This window comes from Hydra viridissima, unplaced genomic scaffold (genome assembly GCF_058129835.1).
Source record: "Hydra viridissima isolate aposymbiotic clone 2 unplaced genomic scaffold, HvirCarnegie_v1 scaffold_6, whole genome shotgun sequence".
Taxonomy (NCBI): domain Eukaryota; kingdom Metazoa; phylum Cnidaria; class Hydrozoa; order Anthoathecata; family Hydridae; genus Hydra; species Hydra viridissima.
In genome coordinates this window covers 14,648,167-14,675,482 of record NW_028324305.1, presented here as the reverse complement: position 1 = coordinate 14,675,482, position 27,316 = coordinate 14,648,167, and the positions used below count along the sequence as shown (strand labels likewise).

General features: G+C 28.2%; 2 protein-coding genes and 1 pseudogene across 2 annotated transcripts in view; 1 reads left to right on the top strand and 2 right to left on the bottom strand.

The window, feature by feature from the left end:
* Positions 1-27,316, top strand: part of LOC149887157 (uncharacterized) — a 563,485-nt pseudogene that overhangs the window by 157,845 nt on the left and 378,324 nt on the right.
* LOC145190320 (dnaJ homolog subfamily C member 22-like) lies at positions 2,237-4,108 on the bottom strand. The gene is made up of 2 exons (XM_090090298.1): positions 3,960-4,108; positions 2,237-3,367 (listed from the first exon to the last, which is right to left on the bottom strand). The coding sequence occupies exons 1-2, from the start codon at positions 4,060-4,062 to the stop codon at positions 2,301-2,303; spliced, it is 1,170 nt and encodes a 389-aa protein (XP_089946424.1). The 5' UTR covers positions 4,063-4,108; the 3' UTR covers positions 2,237-2,300.
* LOC145189873 (SWI/SNF-related matrix-associated actin-dependent regulator of chromatin subfamily E member 1-like) overlaps positions 15,869-27,316 on the bottom strand; it is a 19,328-nt gene continuing 7,880 nt past the window's right edge. Inside the window, exons 6-15 of the mRNA XM_090090326.1 lie at positions 24,603-24,661; positions 21,163-21,208; positions 20,962-21,069; positions 20,675-20,736; positions 20,016-20,117; positions 19,778-19,828; positions 17,967-18,047; positions 16,682-16,717; positions 16,470-16,565; positions 15,869-16,315 (exon numbers count right to left, since the gene is read on the bottom strand). Coding sequence (XP_089946452.1) covers positions 16,088-16,315; positions 16,470-16,565; positions 16,682-16,717; positions 17,967-18,047; positions 19,778-19,828; positions 20,016-20,117; positions 20,675-20,736; positions 20,962-21,069; positions 21,163-21,208; positions 24,603-24,661 — 869 coding nt within the window. The 3' untranslated portion in view covers positions 15,869-16,087. The remainder of the gene's footprint in view (positions 16,316-16,469; positions 16,566-16,681; positions 16,718-17,966; positions 18,048-19,777; positions 19,829-20,015; positions 20,118-20,674; positions 20,737-20,961; positions 21,070-21,162; positions 21,209-24,602; positions 24,662-27,316) is intronic.

Genomic DNA, 27,316 nt, shown 5'->3' with positions numbered 1-27,316 from the left:
CAGATGTCTTGTTCAGATGTCTTACGGAGGTCTTTAACTGGTTATTCTGTAAGACGTCTTGTTAAGATGTCTTGCGGACGTCTTAAACTTGTTGTCGGAAGACGTCTTAATGAGGTGTGGAAAAGCCGTCATAAACAAGTCTTTAACTAATTGCGGACGTCTAGACGAGTTAAAGATAAGTTACAACCGTCTTAAAGTCGTCTCATGTTGGGTGGGTTAGTAATTAAAATTAAAAGTAATTAAATTACTGTCAGTGTTAATAATTAAATTACTAACAACTACCGAAAATGTTGTTACTATGCTATGAAAAATTAGGTATCCATAGTAACCAAAAAAAGTTAACCAATATTGTGTACTTAGCGCAAGTAAAATACTGTTAAAAAACGTTTATGTAAAAATGAGTTGTTGCTATGCAAAATTTAGTACCATAGCAACCAAGTTAAAAGATACATAAAATCTGAACGGGGATTTAAGGGGACGAGCAATCAATTAAAACTCAATTGAAGCATCATATAGCTCAAATAAGACAACACATGACAACACAATAAGACAATAAGACAATAAGACAAGCTCAAATAAGACAACACATGACAACACAATAAGACAACACAATAAGACAACACATGGCAAGTTGTGGTAATTATTGGTTATTGTGCGGCAAAAAATAAGTTTCTTAAGAAATTTTTTTTTTTAATCTGTGATTTTCAAAGTATAACTGAGATAACATGCTATGACAAATTTATTTCACACATTGGTTTTTCTGATCTATTAATACTCTGATGTAATTGATGTAAAAGATGTAATTGAAATATAACACAACGTTGATGTCACCGTTAATTACTTATTTATAATTTTTTTTTTTTTTAATTTTATCTCAATATTCAAATGCTTAGAGTCCTGGTAACTAAGGGATTTAATATAAATAAATTATCAATAAATTTCTCCTAATATATGTAGATACTAAAATTAAATAGGTTTTCAAGATTAGACAACTAAAATTTTTCCCATTTTGTCCACCTACTGGCCCACTGTGCTCTGTGAAGCATTTAAAAGCGTTTTTAGTGGAAGTCTGGAACTCAGTGCTGAATGAACTTTGCATGAAGTCGAAACAATGCCAAAGAGTGAGATCATGTTTAAAAGCAAATGGAGGATATTTTCGTTACTAATTCACTTTTTTTTAAAAATCTTTGAAAACATAGTGCGCTTAAATTTATTTGTCATTTGTAATTTCTTTTATTTGCGATATTCTACTAGTTTATCATGATTATAAACATTGTTTGTTTGTTTTTTAAATTTTTCCTTTGCCTTAACTGTAAATATATCTTCTAAATAAACAAACAAAAAAAAAAATTAAAAAATCTTTTATAGTTTTTACTTCATGAGACTTTATATCTACCGAATATATCAAAAACTAATGACTTATCATTTACTACCGGATATTAAAATATAATAATAAAAAGTAAAAATATAAAGAATATAAATTTAGCACCGAATAATTAAAAATTAACGACTGCGCTTAAACTTTCTTCCACTACTGTATTATCTTTCGTTAATTAAGACTGCATGACATTTGTCACAGTTTATGGATAATGATAATAGTTATGGGTTATTTTTCTTTATTCTGCAAAGACATATTACTTGTATTAGAAGTACAGACAGGAGAACTGATACTTTGGAAATACAGAGAAGAAAAAAAACGTGTAATATTGCAAAGAAAAAAAGAAGCCACTATCAAGTTCGAGCTCGATAAAGCAACAACAAAATGCACAGCAGGGAGTAGTACAATATATCATGATTGACATAACATTCTAACATGATTTTTTTGTTTAACATACATTTTTATTGTCATACCTTAGGGTCTAGCTAAAACTGGTTCTAAATTTATAGAGCATCATTCAAATTTTACATTTCTATTAAGTTATTTGTCTTTAATTGACGTGTTTTAAACTCCATTTTTATGTTCTTGTTTCGCACAGTGGGTCAGTGAAACCAAAGTACAAGAAATCAACATTCAAATTTTGCAATTTTTCATACAATAAATTTAAATGTATACCTTGTAGAAATGTACAACTTGAACATGTACTTAGTTCACAGCAAGAAGTTTTGTATTTGTAATAAAAACCATGCAAACCAAAAAATTTATGTATGTGTATGTGTATATATATACACATACACTCATACATACACCCATACAAACACACATAGTTAACATGTATTAAATATATATATACTTGTATTTAACAGAGTATTTAAAATATATTCTTAAAGATGTTTTTTAGTTATATACAAAATATCTATCTTTAGTAATTAGCCCTATCAAACTTAAAATCTCTAGGTTCAGATTTTTTTTTATTAGTTAGTATTTCATATGCATTTTGTATTTCCATAAACTCTTTTTGAGCAGCAGCCTTTTGGGCTGGGTCATGATGACGATCAGGGTGCCACTGCTTTACAAGTGTTTTATACGCTTGCTTTATTTCAGCCTCTGTAGATGTACTATTCAAACCCAGAACTTTATATGCATTTGCTTCTCCTTTAGGATCAAGTGCTTTGATGAATTCATCATAAACATTTTTCCATCCATTCTTTCTCCCTTCTTCATATATCAAGTTTAAAGTCTGTGTAAATTCAAGCCATGCAGGGGACTTCAAAAAATGGTTAACTGAATCTCTTAATTTTACTTTTTCTCCATCCTCTGTAGTAATTTCAGCGTTAAAATAAAGGAAAGATATCCAAAGACTACTAAACAACACCATGCATAATGAAATAGTTACAACACGATGAGCAAATGATGCAGGCTTATATACTCGTCTATGTTTTAGAAAGTAATTAAATGTTATTGTTGCAACCAATGAACAATACATGTAATTAGGATCATCACCAGTGGAAGATAATATAAAAAAACAGATCAATGAACCTAAAAAAGGTTTTAAAAATCCACCTTGTTCACGGCCAATATTACCCACAAGATGTACACCAGTTGTTATTCCAATACAAATTAAAACCATTAATATTGATTTAGGTGTCTCAGCTGGTAGGGCCAAATGTGTAAGAAACCCATAAAAATAGCCAACTAAAAGTTCGCCTGAAAAACGGACCACATTGAACTTTGGATAATTTCTTAATCGCATTTTTCTTACAAGCTCTTCCATGTAAAGAGTTTCTTCATTTGCATCATCAACATAATCTGGTATTCTCCAGATATCACGGATCCAGCCAAGAAAAAAAAAACCACCCAAGGTTGACCACCACAAAAATGCTTGTCTATCTCTTCCCAAATAAAAATGATGCACACCGAACCAACCAAACAAAAGCCATAGAAAATATGTTATACATAAGTTTTTCTGGTTCCCCATATCACCTGCAACTTAAAATATTTACAGAAAAAGACATTAAGTGAAATAAAAAGAGATCTACTACATGTAAAGATGTAAACTATTGCAATCAGTTAAAGAGATAATTCTCCCATGAAAGCTAATTTAATGTTCTGTATTAATAATTAAATAATCTGTAATTTAAAATTAGGTAGCTAAAAAAATATCCTTTAAATTACTAACATATAAATAAATATTTCTAGAAATTTAGAATTTAATTAAGAATCTTGCATTTTTATTCTTTGTACAAATCTTTATACAAATATTTATACCAATCCTTTATACAAAACCTGTAATAAACATTTAAATAAAAAATACTTAAGTATAAATACATAAGTATACAAATATCACATACATCACGTTTTATCATAAATAAATTGCTAAAGTTTCAAGCAAGAAATCATCAAAAATTATATTACATACATTTCATAGTCTTAGCTAAAGTTAAACAGCTGTATCAATACTAATTTTCAATACACTTCATGTTTTCAACACTCCACACGTGTCAAAATACGTCAGGAAAGTTGCAATTTTTTTGCTATGTTAAATATGGTAACTTTTGATTTTTAGATATATAAAGTTTACCTTGTAATCTCAAATGTTTGGCTACACGACTAAACGTATTCTCAGTGAGTGAATCATTTGACGCACTCACTTCGTCTCGAGGGCTGTTTGACATGAGAGACATTTTTACTTTTCCGCGAAAAAAGTTTTCGGCGTTACACAGTCAATTTTGATCGAAAATGCAAGATAAACAAAAGACGGTATAAAAATGTTATAAATTACAATAAGAATAGTATTTATTTGCAGAAAATGTTAATAAGATTCATGAAAATTTATTTTTGTTCTCTCAATTTTTAATGCCCGATTCATCACTTTCTGTTTCGATCTCTGATAGAAAAACTGTTGCTTGTTTCAAAATCGAAAGTATTGCTGCAGACAGGGGTTTACTTTTTCTCATTTTCAGCAGTTACTTTGTGTATGAAGCTTCAAGGATGACTGTGTCACTGATGTCCAAAACTCTGTGAAAGAGATCATGCCATTTAACGATGAGTTTTTTGTGAGTGAAACTTTTCGTACGTGTCTCAAAACTTTCTTGTTCCCTTCTTCAGCATCTTCGTTTGTAAGTCCAATAGGTAGCACTTTTGCAACAACTTCACAATCAAGCTTTAAGATTTTGTGTATTACCATAATATTCGAAAGAAAAAGTTCTTTTTTTTTTTCATAAAATTATTGCTTTTTTTTTTTAGATAAAAGAGCCGATTTGCTCCACTAAAACAATTTTAATGTGATTGTACATACTGAGTATTATAAATTTTTTCTTGAATCTTAAAATGACTTTCTGAATCTTAAAATGACTTTCTGAATCTTAAAATGACTTTCTGAATCTTAAAATGACTTTCTGAATCTTAAAATGACTTTCTTAAAACTTCTTGAATTTCTTGAATTTCTTGAATTTCCAGAAAAGTAAAAGTTTATCGTTGAAATTAAGCCTTTTTTTTATTAAGTGTTTAAAATATTTTGAAAAAATTAAAAAACGTTTTTGTTTTCTTTGAATCATGGACACAACTGTTTAACATCAAAGAGGTCATGTAAGGAAATTAGCCATGCAAGCCATACGAGTTTCCGACAACCTCTAAATTTTCACCCGTCAACAAAAAATCTATTAAAATGGCTGCCGACAGATTTAAAACAGAAACTCTGATTACGTGGTTTTAGTTTAAACTATTATAGCATTTGTTTAATAAGACTGTTCAGGATAAAGTAATTACTTCACGTGTTGACAAATTACTAAACAAATTACACCAAGACAAAGGAAATTAGTTGTTGGCACAAACAGATTTTATTAGGGTTGTTCGCCGTAAAAAAAAACTTGCGAAAATTTCGCATTTTTATCTTCCGTATTACAAGTTGCTATTGCGGAATTTGTTCTTGCGCAAATTTACCTTCCGTATAGGGATGGCAATCCCGGGATCCCGGGATCCCGAAATCCCGGGATTCCGTATAAATTGTTGATCCCGTAATCCCGGGATTTTTCACAAAAATTTCCCGGGATTTCGGGAATGTAATAAAAAAAGTAAAGATAAATAGGGATTAAGCTATTAACTTATTCGTACATCATAAAGTGTCTAGTAAATGCAGTCTTTGGTAAAATACTTGTTACATAGCTATTTATTCTCTTTGCAATATTTTAAGTAGTTTAATTTCGAATTTTCGGCTTCATTTTAATTACAAATCGTCGCACGAGAATTAGAGGGTTCTATCTGCTTTTTTTTATATTATAAGAATTTATTGATAAAAGCTGTAATTAACAATCAGTAATAAAAACAAAAAGTTTAAAATTACAGAAATAATATTATCAGTTTAATTATGAAACATAAACTACAAAAAAGACGTATAGTTTTAATTATAAAAAATGACAGAAATAAAACATTTTAACTGAGATAAATTGAAAGTTAAATTTTCACAACGACAAAAAAAATTAGAACCCAAATCTTCTTATGCAACGAAATGTATGCGTGATTCTAAAAAATTCTTCAACTATTCAAAGTGTTTTTTTTTTTTTTTCAATTTCACAGTAACAGATTCAGTTTGAATTATAGATCTGATAAAGAAACGTAAATTGAAATAGTTTAAGAACTTTAGAAATTTAAAAAAAAATTAGAACTTAAGTAAATATTTTTAACCTATAACCTATAAGGGTAGAAAGTGTAACTGGGTTTTTATGCTTAAAAAATCGAACGCGATTAAACGACGAAAAGATTGACGCTTTCATTTTTTTAAAGTGGTACTTTCAAAAATAAATAAAATTTTTGTATATTTCATATTATTTTTAATTATTATTTTTATTATAGTGTGCTATCTTTTTAATGAATTGTTTTATAATTTCAATAACTTAGGTTCATTAGTAAATGAACTATTTTAGTTTAACTAAAAAATGAAAAATGATTAATTTATTGTTAATATAATTATATTATCAATAAGTTAATCATTTTTCAGCGTTTGATGATTACTTTGTTCTTCACATGCTTGACCGTCAATGATTGTTTCTGTTTTTTATCAAATCCCGGGATTTCCCGGGGATAAATTACTCAACCCCGAAATCCCGGGATTTAGAATGTCCGGGATTTTGCCATCCCTACTTCCGTAATGCGTTATACGAAAAAAATAAATAATTATTATTCCGTAATAACTCTTTACGAAAAGAAACTTGCGAAACAAAGCATTTCGAAAGAATACTTGCGAAACAGTTCCTTACGGAAGGAGCGTTTCGGAATGTGCGCTTACGGAATAGACTCGAAAGCAGTCATTAAATTGTTATACAAAAAAATATCATTATTTATTATTTGAATGATGTTGTTAAATGATTCTTCAATATATATATCTGTACCTCGGAGGGATACAACACTATGTCCATTTTTTTCCATATTGACTTTATTACAGAGTTAAAATCAGCTTTTCTCATATTTCTTAGAGGAATAGAGCACTATGTCCAAAACCAGTTAGAACCGGATATAGCATGTTTTAAAACAACACCAAGTCCTGTGCCAATAACACTTTTAAAAAAAAGTTTAAAACTCCTCTCCTGTAAAGTTGTGAAAATGGACATAGTGTTGTATCCCTCCGAGGTACAGATACATACATACATACATACATACATACATACATACATACATACATACATACATACATACATACATACATACATACATACATACATACATACATACATACATACATACATACATACATACATACATACATACATACATACATACATACATACATACATACATACATACATACATACATACATACATACATACATACATACATACATACATACATACATACATACATACATACATACATACATACATACATACATACATACATACATACATACATACATACATACATACATACATACATACATACATACATACATACATACATACATACATACATACATACATACATACATACATATATATGTACTTCTAAGTTAGGAGGGGGGAGGGCGCTGAAACAGAAATTAAGGGGCCTGACGCAGCTGAAATCTTATTAGAAAAAACTGAAACTTTGAGTTAGTTTTGTCTCTATGCCAGTGTTTATATGCATTAATATTTATCAAGTACCGACTTTGGTTCACTTCCGACTTTCGGTTGTTTATTGTTTTTGGCTTTGCAGAAATGGAGGTTTACTATTTATATTCTCATATATAAAATCTTAAAAAAATATTTGGTTCCATTACATTTTTTATTAATTTATCACTATTTTTTAGACTAGTTATAGCTCTGAAATTTTCAGTGCTTGTAGAGTCCTGGTGAGCTTCTATGTTAAAATTGTTTCCAGGGGCGAAGACCCGGGAAAGGGTTGTATTGTACGTACCCGCTTTTTTGCTGCAAAATCTTGCAACTAATTTTTTACTGCTCTTCAAATTAGCTAGAGCTTTAAAACTTTCAGCGGTTGTATAGTCCCAATAACGCTGGGATGTTGAAAATTGAGGGGAAGGGGAGGATCAAAATTAAAGCGTACGTACTTAAATTATGTCTTTTTTTTTATTTCAACTGAAACATTGTTTCCCAATCACGGAATTTTATTCGTATAAAACCGTTTTTTTTTTCCATTAACTTACTGACTCAGGGACTAATTAACTGCTCTCTCACAACTTCGGGTAAGTAATGAATATAAAGAAAGGAACAGGAGAAAAACTGCTTTGAGTTACACTAATGACAAGTTTACATTAAAAATTAGTTCGATAATGACCTCATTTTTTACACCGACTCATTCAAAACAACTCAATTTCTGCAATAAAAAATCTTTCATTAAAATTTAAGATTTGGTTATTTAATGTTAACATGTTAGTAAAAGTTTAATTATTGCGTTATTAAAACAATTATTACGTTATTAAGATAATTATTTCGTTAGTAAGATAATTATTTGGCAAATATAATAAAATGTGTTGCTAAAATCAATGTATAAAAATCGTTAATAGTTAATTGAAAGTTGAAATTAATATTTCTGCATAATATTAAACTTTATAAAATTAAGCATACTCAAAAGCATGGGATGTAACCGGTTTCTTTGTTCATCTTGTATAATTCCTGCTACACTAAATAAACTTTCGGATGCAACTGAAGTTGCACTTAAGCACAAAATCATTTTACAAGCTAGCGTTATAAGTTTATAGGTGTCACCTTCTGTTTGATAAAAAGCCATACACCCATTTTCTTCTATAGCTAATTTGTTTCTCTCATTAACCATCATTAAATGTCTGTCATACTTTTCGAATTCCAAGTTTATTTGATAAATTTGATCCACAAGCAGATTTGTACATGGTGTTATTAAAAATTTATCCGTTAATTGTGATACAAAAGTAATATTTTTATGTCTTGGTGCATTTCCATTACTCGCATTATTTGACAATTGGTTTGATGGAATTGATGGTGTTAAATGAATGGCATCTTGCGATGACAAACTAACTTGTTGCATCTGCGGTGTTAATATTTTTTTAATAAAATTTTTTTCTCGAATTATTAAACCAAGACGTTGGGTTATATCTTCCACAAATTCAAATTTTTTACATCGAAAATCAAGATAAGTAGCTGCCACAAAAATATCATCAGTTAATATATAATTTAGGCGACTTTTTAAAGAATTTAGTAACTGAAATTTTAATGCTTCTATTAGATCTGCAGAGAATTCCATATTAGTTATTTTACTATTCAATAAACTGTAAACAGCTGGAAATAATAAAGAAACTGTAGGATAATTTCGACCACTTAAGCTTATTGTCAAATCTTTTAGTGATTCAAAAAAATTGCAAAAATCATTTATTATTATAAACTCGTCATCTGAAGGCACATATTGAAAAATGCATTCAGCACCATTTTCATATTTCATAGATAATAAAGCATCTTTATTTGAAAAAATTGAATCAAGCATATCATATGTTGAATTCCATCTTGTTTTAACATCTTGCACTAATTTTATCTTTACGTCATATTGTAATATATCTTGTTTTTCTTTAAGTCTTTTCGTTAATTTTATATTTTAATATAGAGATATTAAATAATAATAAATAATGAACTGAATAATGTAATCAATAATTTATGCTCTAACAATATCAAAAACATTAATTCTGAAAAGTTTGTATAAAGTAATTACCTTCACTATGTCTAAATAAACCAACTAATGATTTGCACTTTGCAATCAAGCTATTAAGTTTATCTTTAAGTAAATTAATTTCTTCATATTTTCGAGCTTCAGCTTCTGTTATCTCGATTGTTCGTAATTCGTCATCTTTATTAAACTTTTTTATATTTATGATATTTCTCCCTATAACATTACAATATTTATTTATAACAATAATAAACATAATATTAAAAATAATTTGAAAAAGTACATACCCTTACAGTTGGTATATCGTTTGATATTAAATTTTTTAAAAAAATCGACTGCGCATGAATTTATTTTATGACCAACGCATGGAAAATATTTTAATAGAGGATCTAAATCTGTTAAAGCTTTTTTCATGTTAAATCCAGAGTCTGCTACAGCGTATAGAGCCTAAATTTAAAAAAAAAATTTTTATAATCCATACTCTTCTTGTGATATATTTGAAAAAAATGTAGGTTTCTACAAGCCTTGACTGCATTTGCAATCTATGGGTTAATTTTCTATAATTGTGTACCTTATTTTCGATATTCCATTCTTGTAATATTTCTTTGAAGTGATGTATGGAGATTTATGTGATTCGGTCAACTGATATAAACCCAGAACTCGACTACAAAGACGATAATTTTTATCAACATAATGAAAAGTTGCACTTAAATAGGCTTCTTGCGAAATTGAAGTCCAAATATCGTGTGTGAGCGAACCATATGATAAATCGTTCATATCTTTTTGTACATTTATCTTTACTCTTTCATACTTAAAATAACATAGTTTATATATATATATATATATATTTGTAAAAAATACTTACCATTTTCGGAACTAAAGTATATGATATTGTTTGTCGTTGAGGCAGTTTGTAATCTTGATTTAAACTTTTAACAAAATCAATAAATGATTGGTGATTTACAAGGCACATCGGCATATTGGCTTTTAGAAGGAAATCAAGCAAATTCTCAGTTATAACTTCTTGTCTTTTTAATGTAAACCTTTTATTACTGTAGCTGTTTTCATCAACTTCTATTTCTTCATTTTTTTCCAAATCTAAATCGTAAAGAACATCTAGTTCTTATCTTTTGACATTACAATTCGATGGTCCAAATATTTTATGAACAGATTTTAGGTGCCAAATTATGTTGCTTGTGGAATTGCCGGACCATTTTATTTTCCATTTACTATTGTCCTCGGGATACTTCATTTTACAATGTTGACATATTACAAATGTATTACTTTTTTGAAGCAAATCTACATGATCCCAAACAAATGACTTACATGCTGTAAATTTTCTTTTTTCCCCCAAAAGGGAAAGTTTATGATGTTCAAGTTATGTTCATTATTTAACTCTTGTTCATTGAAAGACATTTTTAGTATATTTTATGAAAGTCTAGGTTTATTTATAAAAATTTACTAACTGAAACTTATCAATATCATTATACTTAAAATAATTAGTATTTTAGTTACCTAGTTAATTATACGTATTTGATTCATAAAACGTAATTAAATATTTGTAATTAGCCGCGTTTCGCAAGTGTCTTTCTGTTAAGAACCGTTTCGTAAGTTGAAATTTGGTTTTTTATCATTATTTCAAAAAATAAAACCTTAAAATGTTCATATGTTGCAATACTGAAAATAAAACTTGATTATAAACCTTTTGGTATATAAAAATTTTATTTTTTACAATTATATCCGTTTGGCCGACAAAATTTTGTTATAGACTTCAAAACGTCGTTTAGCGAAAGAGCTCGTTCCGCAAGTGCGACTTCCGTAAGCGCTACTTTCGTATGTAGCAATATAGTTTTATTTCGCAATTCAACTTGCGAAAGGCGACATTTCGTAAGTAGCATTTGCGATGTGAACATCAACGGTTTTTTTTGTTTCGTAAAATTCGGTACGAAAAAAAAAAATTCCTGATTCTCAATATCCTTCCGCAAGAATTTTATTTTTCCGGAATTGTACGAAATATTGCGGTTAACAACTCTAGATTTTATCATTTTTTCTAGATGAACATTTGTAAATCTGGTTGTACAGTCGACTCTCGATATCTCGAATACTTGATATCTCGAACTTTTGAGTATCTCGAACTTTTTTAGCGGTCCCATGGACATAACGTACTAGTTTAGGCTAAAATCCTCTCGATATCTCGAACCTTATTATCTCGAACTTTTTGGTATCTCGAACAATATTTTCGGTCCACAGGGCAATTTTCTCTCGTTATCTCGAACTTTTCAACATTTTTTTTTTCAAAAATGTTTTAATAAAATTTAATTTTTTTAAATTCCAGTTTTCGAAAAAAAATAAATTTTTAATTCGATTTTTAAATTCGATTTTTTTTAAGAATCGAATTTCTGAAAAGTTTTCCTTTAATATATAATTTATTCTTTTTTTCAAACGCAGCAACATGCCGCTCATTAAACGAAAACTCACGAACAAATCTATAATAGAAAAATGCAAGGCATTAAAAGACCTAGAGACTGGGATGTCTAACAAAGAGGTTGCCAAAAAGTATGGAGTCCCAAAGAACACATTATCAACCTGGATTAAAAATAAAACCAAGTTATTAACCTCACTGGAAAAAAATGGCACAAAATCTAAACGGAAGAAATTTCGTAGTGGTAATTTCAAAAATGTAGACAAGGCCATATACACGTGGTTCGTTGCAAAAAGAAGTCAACAAGTACCAATTGATGGTACCATACTAAAAGAAAAGGCACTAAAATTCGCAGAAGCATTAGGAGAGTTGGATTTTAAAGCATCTGATTGTTGGTTTCATAATTGGAAATAAAGGTCAGTTAAATTTGTCAAATCTTGTTCAATTTTAATATAAACAAATAACATGTATCTGTTTATATTTAATTTATTTAGTTTTTTAAACGTGTAATTAAAATTCAATTATTCTGTTCCTATTTTTAGGAACGGCATCAGCTTTAAAATAATCTCAGGCGAAAGTGCCGCCGTGACGAATAATATGACTGCTTCGTGGAATGAAACTACACTTCCAACATTGCTTTTGAATTACAAGCTTGAAAACATTTTCAATGCCGATGAGTTTGGACTATTTTACCAGTGCCTACCAAACAAAACATACCATTTATCACGAGAAAAATGTTTTGGGGGAAAAAATAGTAAAGTCAGACTAACAGGCATAGCAGCAGGGAGTGCAACGGGAGAAAAATTACCAATGTTTGTTATTGGAAAATCTAAAAACCCACGGTGTTTTAAGCACATTAAACAACTTCCTTGCACATATAAAAATCAGCTAAAAAGTTGGATGACCGGAGACCTTTTTACAGAATGGGTAATGAAACTTGACTCATTTCTTCGTGCTCAAGACAGGAAAGTAGCACTCCTGGTGGATAACTGTTCTGCCCACCCACACATTGAAGGGCTAAGCAACATCAATCTAATATTTCCCCCCCCCCCCCCCTAACACCACATCTGTCCTTCAGCCCATGGATCAAGGCGTAATACGAAGTCTTAAAGCTCATTATCGTCACAAAATTGTGCGTTTGTGTATCAAGGCTGTCGATAATAATGAACCCATGCCAAAAATTTCTATACTTCAAGCAATGAAAGATCTTGTTTCTTCGTGGAATGCTGTGTCGAAGGAGACTGTCATCAACTGCTTTAAAAAAGCTGGTATCAGCAAAACAAACAAGAGTATTGAAGAAGCTGATGATGATCATTCTTTTAAATTTTTGACAGAAGAACTTAACCGTTTGCGAGAGTTAGATCCTCGTGCCGTCCAAGAAGATCTCTCAGCGGAATCTTAAATTGGTTTAGATTGCGATGTAGTAACCACCGGTTCACTTGCTACTGATGCTGAAATCATTGCTCAGATTTTAGACCCTAATTTTGAAAACGACGATAATGAAGTTGAAGATAGCGTTGACGAAGCTATTGACGTCGAAGCCCCGCCACGCCCATCTGATATTCAATTAGAAATTGCTTTTGAAACAATTCAAAATGCTTCGCTATACAGCTCAAAATACGGAAATGAAATACAATCCCTAGCACTAAAACTTGAGGATTTAATGAAGATGGAAAAGATGGATAATTTAAAGCAATATCAGATAACAGATTTTTTCCAAAAGTTGTAGTTTTTGTTGTTAATGATTTTTGTCAGAAAAATAACTTGTTTTAATGAAAGTCGGGCAATTTTATTTATTTTCAACCCTTTTCTTGATATCTCGAACTCTCGATATCTCGAACTTTTTTTCCGGTCCCCTTACTGTTCGAGATATCGAGAGTCGACTGTATTTGTAGGTGTATTTTCTAATGGGCTTTTTTATAATTCATTTGATAATGCAAAACCTTTCAAAAAGTTTTTCAAATTTATAATTACCTTGCAAAATATCTATATTGGCCAGATATTTCATGTTTTCGTTTTTCATATTTCATATATTATTTCATTTGTCATAAAAAGCACAAAATAACCCATTAGTCTTTATCAAATAAAATTTAGTTTATACATAGCTGGTAAATTATATTTTGTTAATATTAAATACTTAGTTATTCTTGCGGTTTGCCATGAATTGGCTTTGCTAAATTTTTTAAAACTGTGACAAATTATTTTTTTCTTTATTGTATTTATATTCATATCGTGTATAAGTTATTTATCCTTAACTGCATATATGTATCTAAACACACACACACACACACACACACACACACACACACACACACACACACACACACACACACACACACATATTATACTTGTTTATAATAATGAAATAGGGTTTGCACGAAAATCGTACTGTAAGTTAGTCTAAAAAAAAAAGTAGGTATTGAAAACTTGATTTGGGGCTCCGTACAAAATACTGAGTACCTATTCATAGCAGTTTTAAAGCAACAACGCAAACGAAAATCGAAAGCGTTACATCGCCGTCGCACAAACGAATTCTGTCTATTGACGAGAAAACTTTCATGTAAAGAAACCATTAAATAAACAGAATGATAAAATGCATTCTCTGTCTTGGCAAAATGGAACAGAACTTTTTCCGGGAGTTGAGAGAGGTCACCATCCGATTTGGGAAAGATTGTGAGGCCTTTTAACATAACATTATTTTTGCTAACAAGCCGAGGACCTTTCAACAAAAGAGTAGCTCAAAAACTCTCTATTACTACGAAAAAACATACTGATAACCTAGCTGACCCTAGAGCGCCACCTTGCATAAGATGAGCGCCACCTGTATTAGATGATAGTATCTATATTCAATTTTAACAACTTCATGTATCATATAAAACGTTTCTAAAATCTGAACCACTGTAAGAAAAGCATTAAAATTTGGTGGCAATACGCCTAATGGGCAACAACAACAACGATGAAATAGTTTTCCACCTTTGTAATTTGCGAAGCATGTTCAGAAAGAGAGCAAAGCAGTGGGTGTATGGCTCGTGCCATCAGACATTTCATATCAGTCTGTCTAAAAATCTCAAAATACTTCAAATAACTTTAGAGATTCCTTGTGAGATAATTCTTAGGCAGTTTAATAATTTATAGGCAATAATTGTTACAGTTAAAAATTCTTAGTGAAATTATTTATCGGTAATTAAACGATTCTTAAGTTACGTCATGTTTTAAACATCCATTTTCAAACTGCATCCAAAATGCCTTAAGATATTTAAGCAAGTTTTCTGATTTTCGATAACCTCGAATGGCATTCACACACTTGAAGACATTCCTCTCACCACCTTCGACAGTACAACTAGTGGAAAACATACTGCATGATATGGAAATTATAGATCACTAAAGGAAATCATAGATCATTAATGGAAATCATATTGTATGAAAACAGATCATTAAGAGTTTTTTGTAGCAATTGTAAGGAAAACTCGTTTCACTGTTCAGAATTCGACACGTTTTTTGTTTGGAATATGATGTATTGTAGGTAATATCGGAGATATTGGAACGATTCTGCACGCTAACTCCACTCTTCACGTATGAAAAATTACACAACTCACTTTTTTTTTTCGTAAAATACATATTTCATATTTACTATTTCAAAATAATTAAATATCATTAATAAACTTTAACGAGATATTTGAAAAAAAAAAAAAAAAAAAAAAAAAACTTAAAAAGATATTTAAAAAATGATGAAACATTCGAAACTTTTAGATCTGTGAAGAAACTTGGGCCTAAATATTGATATGTAACTTAGGCCTAAATATTGATATGTAACTCATCAATAACTGTGCTACAAAAAACAACGTGGTTTAAAATAATTTAGAAATTACCGTTTGTATTTTGCATTTCTACCGTCTCTCAAACGAAAATTTTCATAAATGTTATACTTAAGCTTCTAAAACAAAATAAAATAAACAATTCATTACAAAAATTTCTATAAGCAATCTACATTTATAAGAATTGGAATTGGACTAAAACGGTCTACAGCTATATTGAGAATAATCAAAGCAGTGCCTAAAGTTTCTCCATAGATCTAAATAAAACTTTTTAAAATTGAACCTTTTAATAAATATTTTTTTTGTTAGATGTTTACAATGAAAAAGCAGAGTCAAAAATCGCAAAGATTTTAAGTGTTCGCATAAAAGTTGCTTTGTGCCGACCCCAAAGTGGCGCTAGGGGCAGGAGATGAGCTCAATTCTTGTGAAATTATCGATGGTCTTTCCTCCATAGCATCTTGCTCATCTTTAATAAAGAGACGCAGTTGTGCACACAAAGACTTACTATCCGCATTATCTGGTTCTACATGAGTCATATTACCAGGATTCGTATCATCCAATGTCGGAGGTTCAAGGTGCTACGTAAGAAAAAAAAAAAGAAAACAGTAATTAAATTCTTTAGCTGCTCATTTTTTCAAAAAACATAACATAATAAATTTTCTTTAACAAAAAGATAAACGATAAAATATATTTTGAATAAAACAAAATATTTAACAAACACATAGCTTATACTTTTTTCATATTCCCAGTGAAATTATTTTCGAAGATTCGACTTTTAGTTCCATCGGGTTGCATTTCCATATCCAGGATTTCATTTTCTGATTTAACCTTAAAAGTAATTAAAATAGGGAAAACCTTAAAATAGAACCTAAATTTTCTAATATCATCATCATAAAGGGTTTAACCATGTTTCTTGAAACCGAACTATAAGTTATAAAAAGCACCTTATCCACGGGAATTCCTTCATTTTCCGAAGATGTCTGAAACAAAGAAAACAAAAAATTGACAATTCTACATGCTATGAATTTAATCACAACTTTGTGCAACTTCGTTTCACCATAAAGAACAAATAACTTTCAAAATTTATTCAACTCCCAAAATCGATTTAGCGTAAAAACGAATTGGAAGCTTAAACAAAACTAGAGTTCGCATCAAAAGAACCCCCTCTTAAGTTTAACTAAAAACGTTGTCAGTTTAACAAGTACATTTAGTAAAGAACAAAAAATTATAAAACGTACAAAAAACCCTCTTCATCAATATTGAATAGTGAATTAATAACCAAAAGTCGCAAACTAGGTTTGTGTGAAAAGCTTTTAGATAGAACGAATTGTGATAAAACCCATTAATAAAATATTTATACGACACGTATATAAAGTAAAATACAGAGCTTTTAACTTTGTCTTAACATTCTTAAACTTTTCTTCTTCCAATAATCTTTTACTGTGATGGGCAGTTATAAATTGTTCGTTGAATTTCAGTATAATTCTAATTTGCACTTATGCCGAAATCTATTGCATTAACTATTAACTTCATATTCTTTGAAGAAAATTAATAGCAAAAAGTAATTATTAATTTTCATTTCTAAATATTGAGCTGATAGTAGTTAACAAACAACAGCGTTTAAACTCAGCTTTAAAATAGAGGTCTAAAACACACAATCTAAAGACCTCTTTTAGACCTATAGTCTTAAAACTTTCAACTTTCCTCAAAGAGCCCAATTTTAGGGGTGAAAACAATCTTTCCCAAATTGGGAGCTTTTTTTTACTTTTTAAGCGAATTGTATAACATTCATCTGTCCTGAGACTTTCTCATCATGAAGGTAAATGAATGTTATACTGGTGTTTAGATGGTTATAGTGTTAATAAATTATGGTTGCTTTTGGTGGTAATTCTCTTCCGTAGTTGTTTTTGATACACAGTGACAAGTGAAACATTTCTGTTTTCTTAGTATTGTGACATTTTGTGCTTCTTGCAGGTGAAAACCAGGTGAAAAAAAATCTTTTTATTAATACACAATATCAAACAAATTTTTATTGAATTCTCTAGAAATCTCAGTACACTTGAAACAGAAGTGATCAATTACCTAAACAAAACAAATAAATCAGCCTCATTTACAATTTCAAATAAAAGAACGTTAAAAGTTAAAAAAAAAAAAAAAAAGATAAAGAATTCAATTTAGAAATAAAAGATTCTGATTCTGACTTTATTACTTTTATTGATTTATTTCTACCTTCTTCATATCTTCAACAAAACTGTATTCTTTAATTTTTGCTTTGAAATTTGTACCTTTTGCTTCATTTTTTGCATTTTGCTAAACAAAAAGAAAAAAAAAAAAAAAAAAATGATAATAAAAAAAATAACATGAAAGTAAAACTGAATTTTTTTTTGAATTTTTTTAAAAACATTTTAAAAGTATTTAATGAGTTCTGTTTATAGTTTGCACAAATGTTTTTTTTTTTTACTTTTTACTACTTAAGTTTTTACCCCAAAAAAATCCTAATTCATCTTGCAATATTTCAAATTTTAATCTGTGTGCATTAGGCCATTAACACTTATCAACATACTAAATGAGATTGTGAACTGGATTTTACAAATCAAATAATCATAGCAATTTCATCTATCTGAACAATCAATAATCAGATAGATAACGATGTTTTATTGATTTGAACAAAATCTGAATAAAATATTATCCGCACAAATTTTCAGTGATTTATTCTCTTTTCAGTATGCAAGAAAAGGGCTCATTAACAATCTTAACAGCAAAAAGAAAAACCAAATAATTATAATAACCAATATAACCAATAACCAATTCAAGACCAACATGATATCTAATGTGTGACCTCGTGATCTCTGGGCCTTTAGGTCTCAACACCACCAAGTGTATTTGACTATGAATTGATACAGAGCTATGAAACAAGCTATGAAACTTGATCAACAATTAAAGGATTTTTTAAAAAACAATTAATTTTTGGGTTCATTATGAGATGCGGATGAAACTGATTGAGTCAATGTCTAAGGTGAACTTTTCCTGTTGAAACCTTAAGCTTAATTTGATTTTTAAAAATTAATTATCTGTGTTATTTAAATTTCGTTACCTATAAAATTTATATTAGTTAAAACAGGGAATTTAAAATCTTTCTTCTTTAAAAACTAAAGAAAAAATTTAAAGAAATTTTTCAGAAGAGAATAAAATCATTTTTATCAAAAAAAAAAAACATTTTTAAAAAAGTGAAATCATTTTTAAAAAAACAATGATAAAAATACCATTTTGCATTCAATTGACATTGTTACTTTATATCATTTTTCAATGTTTTTAGATTATTTTGAATGTTCACATAACCCCCTTGTAAATTTGAAATTTTCCTTTTAATTTAATTGTTTATTATTTTTATTGAGTTTTGGATTAACTTTGCATGAGAAAAAGTTGAAGAAAATTCAGTGTACTAGTAAAGGTAAAGTTTCCAACAACTTCCTTGAAATAATTTAGAAATAGGAAATCAGCTAAAGTCAGATTTTTACACCAACTGCAAATCATTATTACATTAAGAAATGCTTTTGGCAGCTGATTTTCATTTTTAATATAATTTTGATTGCAACTAATCAATACCTGCTATAAATGATAAAACAATAGTAGTGTTTTATAAAGATTATCAAGCTCACTGAATTCACTTTTCTCTGAAGCATCCCATGCTTAACAACTATGTTCCTTTTCAGCATCTTATTGTTCAGCATAGATACAGAATAATTTTATTTATCATTAGTTGATGTTAATAGCAGTAAATTTTACTTTGTAAATCTACTTTGAAAATAATCAGTAAAGAATTAAAAGATGCTGCAAAAAAAATAAAAAATGTAAGATTAATTTTTGTAAAACGGTTTAGTCTGAAAAATTTTTTTAAAATAAAAATTCAAAATTTAATTGTGAGATTTAAATTTGGATTTGCTTTTTTTTTAAATTCTCCTTTAAGTTTTCATGGTGATAATATGACATAAATATGACATAAATATTTAAACAAACATAAAAATAATTATAAAATTTACTGCATCTTCTGAGTTTTCTTCTGATTCCAAGCACTTAGACACCTGAGGCAGCTGTTGAAAATAGTAAAATATTTTGAAGATACAAATCAACATCTTTTAAAAAACTTTTGAAGAAAATTCTAGTATTGATCTAAAAAAGACTGAGAATCAGATCTCTTTAGCGAAAAGGTCTATAAATCCATTCTGTTACTTTTTTGAAAATTCAAAGTAATTTCATTACATTTCTACTGAGTCTAACCTTTTTCATATTAGCAACAAAATTATCACTGTTTTCAAGTATTTTTCTTTTCTTTGCATTGAATTTTGTTTCCATGTCTTGAATTTCACTTTCCAATTTTCGCTAAACAAAAAGTCAGTAACAAAAATAAGTAAACATCAAGTTTAAGATAAGTTGATTTAAAATTAAACAGCTTCCTGCTGTGAGCAAGAAAACAAAAACTTACAACTTACTCCAATAAAAAATGTCTGAATGTTAGGTTAACTCTTTAAAACCAAGGAGTTACAATAAAAACATAAAAATATCATTTTATTTTGAACCATAGAAGCTTCCTTTTAAAATTGTTATTCAGCAATGCTTAAAAAATTGGACTTTTTTTTCTTCTGGGGAAAGAATGCGTAAAGAAATATTTAGAATTTAATGACTTTTAATTATGCAAACACTTAACCTTTATCAAATATGGTCATATTACAAAAAGCTAAATTTCATGTATCAACTAAAAAATTTTGCTCTATTAAATTTTTTTTTTTTTTTTTTTCAATTATAATTTCAATTATATATGCAAATCATATTCAATTTTGCTTGAAAACAGCTTCCATTTTTAAACATAAATGAATAAGGGGTTCTTAAAAGCTAAATATGAAATCGATTGAAAGTTGGTAGAGGAACACAAAATAAACCTGGTGCTGCATGAGTGACTGAACTTGCTTTTTGAGATTTTCTAGCCTTGCTCTTGTTACAACTGTTAAAAAAATACTTTTTAAATTTTTAAATATTTTATTTAAAACTATTAAAAAATTATTATTTTTTTTTAAATTAAACTAAAAATGAGTACCAATAACATTTATTCAACATTTCACTATTTAGTAGAATTTAAAAAAAATAATTCAGAAAGTCAGACCACACCTAATGAGCAAATCAGAAAGATTAAAATTTTAAATACTTTCATTGATGTGTTTTTACTTACTTGACTTCATATTAGGTACAGAAGTCTCTGTAAATATTTCTGCAATTAATCGATGATTACGCTGATATCTGGCTGCTGCTACATTCTTTGCAGAAAAATCCTCTTCCTCTATAAAATATTTGTAATAAATATTTTGAAAAACATTTTTTTATAACTATAGTAAAAATTTAAAAAAAATAATAATTAGAAAACTAATAAAACCTTCTTCATCATCAACCTGTTGAAGTTGAAATCTTGGTTCTTCTTTCTAAAAATATAGAAAGCTCTTTACTTCAGTTGAATTTTAGTTCAATGGTAATTTGTCACCGGATTTTAAATGTGTTTAGATGAAAAGACTCCTTTTGGAATCTCCACCTGAAACACACAAGCCTTCTTTTATAGCATTTAATATTATTGCTTATAATTACTATTATCATTTTTTTTTATTACTAAATAATTTTTTCAGGCCAATCACTGAGATTATTAGTTATTAGCAATATTTAGTTTTCAAAATTGGTCTATTGACTAGGATTTTTTAATAATTTTTGTTAAATGAGATTCTTTTAATATTTTTTTTTTTTTTTTTTTGTTTTGTTATTTTATTACATAATTCATTAGAAAATTTTAAATTTTTGATAAATGTATTGCTGCAGATATCTACTCAAAAAAAATACCTATTCAAAAAAATATTCAAAGGAGACATCAAGTCATAGATGTGTTGAAAAATTCTGATAATAAAATAAAAAAACATTGAAAAATAAAAACATTGAATGTCCAGTTTACTGTGGATGAGGCTTAAATTTCTATTACTGGCATCTCTTATCCCATTTCACTGACAGACAAATGCATACTTATCCTCCAAAATCCACATTTTAACCTGAGGTTGTCCACTAAGGTACATCATACAAAAAATTTTTTGAAAATGACATTTGGGGAGTGATTTTATTATGGGTTGGGGTAAGTTAAGCAATATTCAACCAAAAAAAAATTAGACAAAATAATTTTTTTGTGTGTAAAAACCAACTTGAAAAATGTAAAAAAAAAAAAAAAAAAAATTAAATCTTTACAACAAAAAATTGACAAAACTTTACTAAAGTCTTTTAAATTTCAAATAATCTAACTTTGTCAAATTGACTTCTAAGTCCGATTGTAATTGTAATCTATGAATTATAGAACACAGTTACTTGGTACTTAGTATTTGCTTTGTGTTAGTAGTGGATTTATTTATGTGCTTACAATGTGTTCAAATGTGCTTACAATGTGTTCAATGTGTTCAAAATTGAAACAAACTAGACATTCTTCTACAACTAATTTAACTAAATATCTTGGAATAGGAAAAGACTGGCTGGAAACTGAATTCCTACCTTGAGGGATATACTAAGAAAAGGTCTACTTATCCAAGAAATTTACTTCTTCCTAACAATCTTGATAGGCGAATTTTTTGACACGATATTAATAAGTGGATTTTCAATATATACCTAGTGGGCACAGAACGCCTGATGACATCCATAGGACATCAATTAGACTTCTGGACATCCCCTGGGCGTCTCTGGGAGTCCAGTGCCCACTGGGTAGGAAATATTACAATATTAAGTATTTCTAATAAACAGTTTTATAACAGTTTAAATTTTATATTTTCTGTAAGAGATGTCATCTACCTGAAAAGAAATCTCTGTGGTGTTGGCAGACTTGATATTAAAATAATGGTCTCAATGCTTTCAATCAATTCTTTGTTTAAGACCCCTGTAGTTATACCTCAAAAAACACTGTCAGATAAATATTTAATTGCCTAGAATAAGTTTAGAGACATTTCTAATCGAAAAGAAACAAAAGAAAAAAATTGTCAAATTGTGGGAAGGTAAGCTGGACAAATTGTTGGATATAAAAAATTTAGGTGCATTACTTTGTAAAGATGAAAATTCTCCATGTAAGGAGGTCAAATATTGTTCTACAAGAGTTCACATTTTATGCATTTTTTCTCAAGATATTAAGGTACCAAAACTTGATTTATAATGGCTAAGATCTTAAAGAGATAAAGTTGATAAAAAAAGTCAGGCTACCAAATCTATCAAATAGACAACGGTAGAAACAGGAAGAGAGGTTAAGGCAGGGAAAAGAAAAATAACAGATATCCCATTTTTAGAAAAAAGAAAAAATTTGATTAAAAAAGCTCATATTAATACACAGGTTTAAACAGAAAACGTTAAAGATGAAGTTTATGAATCAGTGGGACAACTTAAATCAAGAAACTTCACCTGAAAATATTAAGGATGCAAATGAAATATCTTCTGAAGACAGCTCCAATAATATCAAACTGCTACATCTGCAATTGTATTTGCTTTTCTTCAAGATTTAATCAAACCTAATTACTTGCCTCCAAAAATTGGTAATTTAGCATGTGATCCTAAAAAACTTGTTTGGTTTTAATAAATCAATTAAAACGACTAGGAAAGTTTGAACCAATTAGATACATTGAACCTCTGATTAAAATTCCAGATGACATTTTAAGTCAACCAACATAGACTTTACTAAGCTACAAGTTAGTTTCTTGTATTGAATCAGGTATCTTGAGTTTGTTCTTATTTCTCTTCTTGCAAGCTCATCAAATGAAAATGGAACTTTTGCAATAACACACATGAGGAAACTTTTTAGGTGTTTTTGTTGCCAGACTTTAATTGGTACTATTTTTTACAAAACATTCTCATTTGACATAAGCATGAGTTAATTTTGGAGTTGCAAATGGCTGAAGATGTCATATGAAGCATAAAAAAAGTATGTGCTTTTCCATGGACAAATATAATTCAAAACTTTAACTTTTACCTAATTTGTTTGGTTTTTTAGTAAAAAAAAGTATTTTATCAAATAGTAAGTAACGCATATATATATTTAAAAAAATTATATCTGGTAAAATGTCTTAACAACCATGTGTTATAAAAATGTAACGTAATTTTATGAATTGTTTTCATTTTAACGGTATTTATTTAAATATTGCAATTTCCATGTTCACTTTTACTCAAAAAAAAAAAAAAAAAAAGTTTTATTTCAATGTTGCTTAGAAATGCCTACCACATAATAAAATCACTCTCCTAATTGTTATTATTGAAAATTTACAATTTTTTAAAAGTATGACATTAACCACTCCCTAAACAAAAAACTGAAACTTTCGTTATTTTAAATCAAGTATTTCCTTTATATTTTCAAACTTTCTTTTGTAATACTATAAAAAAAAGTTTGAAGTTATTAAATAAACATCTCTCCTTTGAGTTCTATGTAAAAGAAATTTTAATACTTGGGCACAGTACCCAACTTCAATGCTGTGAATTTGTTAAAAATTTAAAAATCCATCACAAATGCTGCTGATCTTGTGAAATTTATCTTGCTGGCAATTCATAAAACATGACTATTTTTAGTTCCTTACTCAACAGAAAATGAACCAGGTTGTTTTTCAAAAAAATCTATCCAGTTCTGACTGATAAATAAGAACTTAGAACTTTAACAAAATTATTAATACAACACTTGGGGATTAAGTCCATAACAATCACAAAAACGCTATTTAATTTTTGAGAGATTATATTAACAAGGATTACACCTTACAGAATACTCACAAAAAATCTTTTATTACAAATCAAAAAAATTTGTTCAAACATTTAGAAACAACAAACCGGTATGTTTGCACCAATCATTTTTTCCATCATCTGCTGCTCTTGAATTGCATTTTGTGCTGAAAATTAAATTTTAAAATTTAGTTTTATATATTAACCCTATATAAATGAATATATTTTTTTAAAGTATATTGTCCATCAAGTGCTGCCTGTCGAATTGGATGTTTATATATTCAATTGACATAAAAAAACATGACATCCCAGGTAGGTGCCAAATTTTTGAAGTCAATTGAATCAAAACCTAAATTTGCTTCTATATTATTCCTTAATATAATCCTTGCAAGTATGTGTATATATATATATATATATATATATATATATATATATATATATATATATATATATATATATATATATAAATATATATATATAATTTATATATTATATATATAGTATATATATAAGTATATATACAATATATACATATAGAATATATATAATATAACATACAGTACATATATATATATAATGTAATATATAAGTATATTTCTGTCTATTTTTAAATCTTGGGATTTTGACAAGTTAAAACAATGATAAGGGTTTGGAAGTCATTGTAAATTTTAATTTCTAATTTTTAAGTTCTACAAAACAACTTGTTCAGTTTATGGATGATTTATTTTTAAAATCATATTTGATTTGTGGGATGTTTCTTCAGCCCTTTTCCTTTGGTAAAATTTCCAGCTTTATTAGGAATAACACTATCCCATTAAGTAGCTTCCAGATTTCTTCTGATGATTGAATAATTAGAGATTCTTCCCTGTAAATATTTGCCCAATCTGTAGCTGTTTTTTTTGGCTAAAAATGCCATTTGCACACCCAAATCTGTTAAAAAGTTACCTAAATTTTAAAGAGATTAAAATATAGCAGAACTTGATTTGTTTCTGCTTCTCTTATCAAAAACTTATGACATAATGCATTTAGGGAGTGAATCATAATTTTATCACCTTATTTACATCTTAATTTAAGGGGAATGAATCCATATTGAAACATACTTGAACTGCTTTAAATGATTTAATTTGATTTAGTTGTTGCTTGTTATCCAGCTCCATCACCACCATCCTTAAAACACTAATGATACTAATTACCAACTGCTATAAACTTAAAGGCAGAATCGTTCTTTATTTCCACTCTCAAATAAAGAGCCATCCAGAGTAAATGTAGGACACAATTATTTCTTAGCTTCAAGTAATTTGTTGGTTTTTGAAAAATAAATAAATTTTATATTTTCACATCCGCTCCTTGCTAAGTGCAAAGGAATGCATTAACGCTATAAATTTGCCATTGTCAAAAGTATTTTGTCTTCCATACACTTTTTAAAAAACCAAATTAATTTTCTTACAAATTTGTTGTTTATTCAAGAAGTAATTCAATAACTGGTTCACATCCACATTCACACTCTGGGCATTCATTGTTGCTAAAATTGTTAATTAAATGTACTAGGTCATGTGCTATCTCTTTTTTCATCCTATCACCTAGTTCATAAATATCTTTTAAACCTTGTGAAAGAATGCTTATATACTCATTCTTCTTCAAATGTTTAAGGGATTTAGAATGTTTCCAAGCTTTTTCACACAATGTTTAAACAATCACTTGTTGAATGTTACCCCTAAACTTGTAGAAAGTCTTTTATGGCTGTATGTAAATATAGATAAATAAATTTAACTTTAATACTTTATTAGCTTTTCCAAATTGTTAGTATAAATTAACATCAGTGACATATTTTAATTTTTATCATTTTTCTACCATAGCTGTAATTTTTTCTTTTTTTTTTAAGTATAATAAAATAATAGAAATAAAATAATAGAAACAAAATAATAGAAATAAAATAAATTAAAATCTTTAAAATCAGTAACTTTGGGAGTATTCTCAACCACAAACAAAATATTTAAATATTGTCAAGAAAATGAATTATCATCATTCAAGGTTTTTAAATAAAAGTGCTATTTAGTTGCACCAAACTTATTTTTAAAGGAGAAATTTTAAGTCTTACACCTCACAGGTTTTTTTAAGCCCCTTTACATGATTTATGTTTAGAGGTTGTTTTTTTTTTCTTCCTTTTTTTTTCCATAAAAAAATAAACTTAAAGATAAAACTTAAAGCTAAACATAAGATAAAATTGTATAATATATTACCTAATTATGTAATATTCGTATAAAGTAATTCTTAAAAAAAATTCAATACTATCCTAGTAATATAATCAAAAATATATGCAATAAATTGTTCCAAACAACTTTTTCAGACAGTTTGCTATCTTCAAAAATTTATATCTTCACTTAAAAAATACATTTTTTAAATTTATCTATATACAAATTTATCTTGCTTTTGAAGTAAACCATTTTCAAACTTTTTACTAATTAATTTTTTGCTCTACTTCTGCCTGTAAAGATAGCAACAATAATAACATGTGGGAAATACTCCGATGCAAAAATGCAATTTTAAGAGTCATTAAAAAGTCTTATATAAATCTACAGCATTGTGAAAAAGTTAAGAATTACTAAATAAAAAAAAATTTTTTTTTTCTTACAAATTTTATTAATTTTTATTCTAAAGATAATAAAATAGTCTTTTTTTTTCAAACATTAAATAGAGCATGAGAAAAAAGAAGATTTTTTTTTTTTTAAATTAATTAATAGAACCTATAAAAATAAGGATTAAATATTATGTGTTGTTTTTTTCTTACATTTTTTTTTTTTTTTTTGTAATAAAGTTAAGAA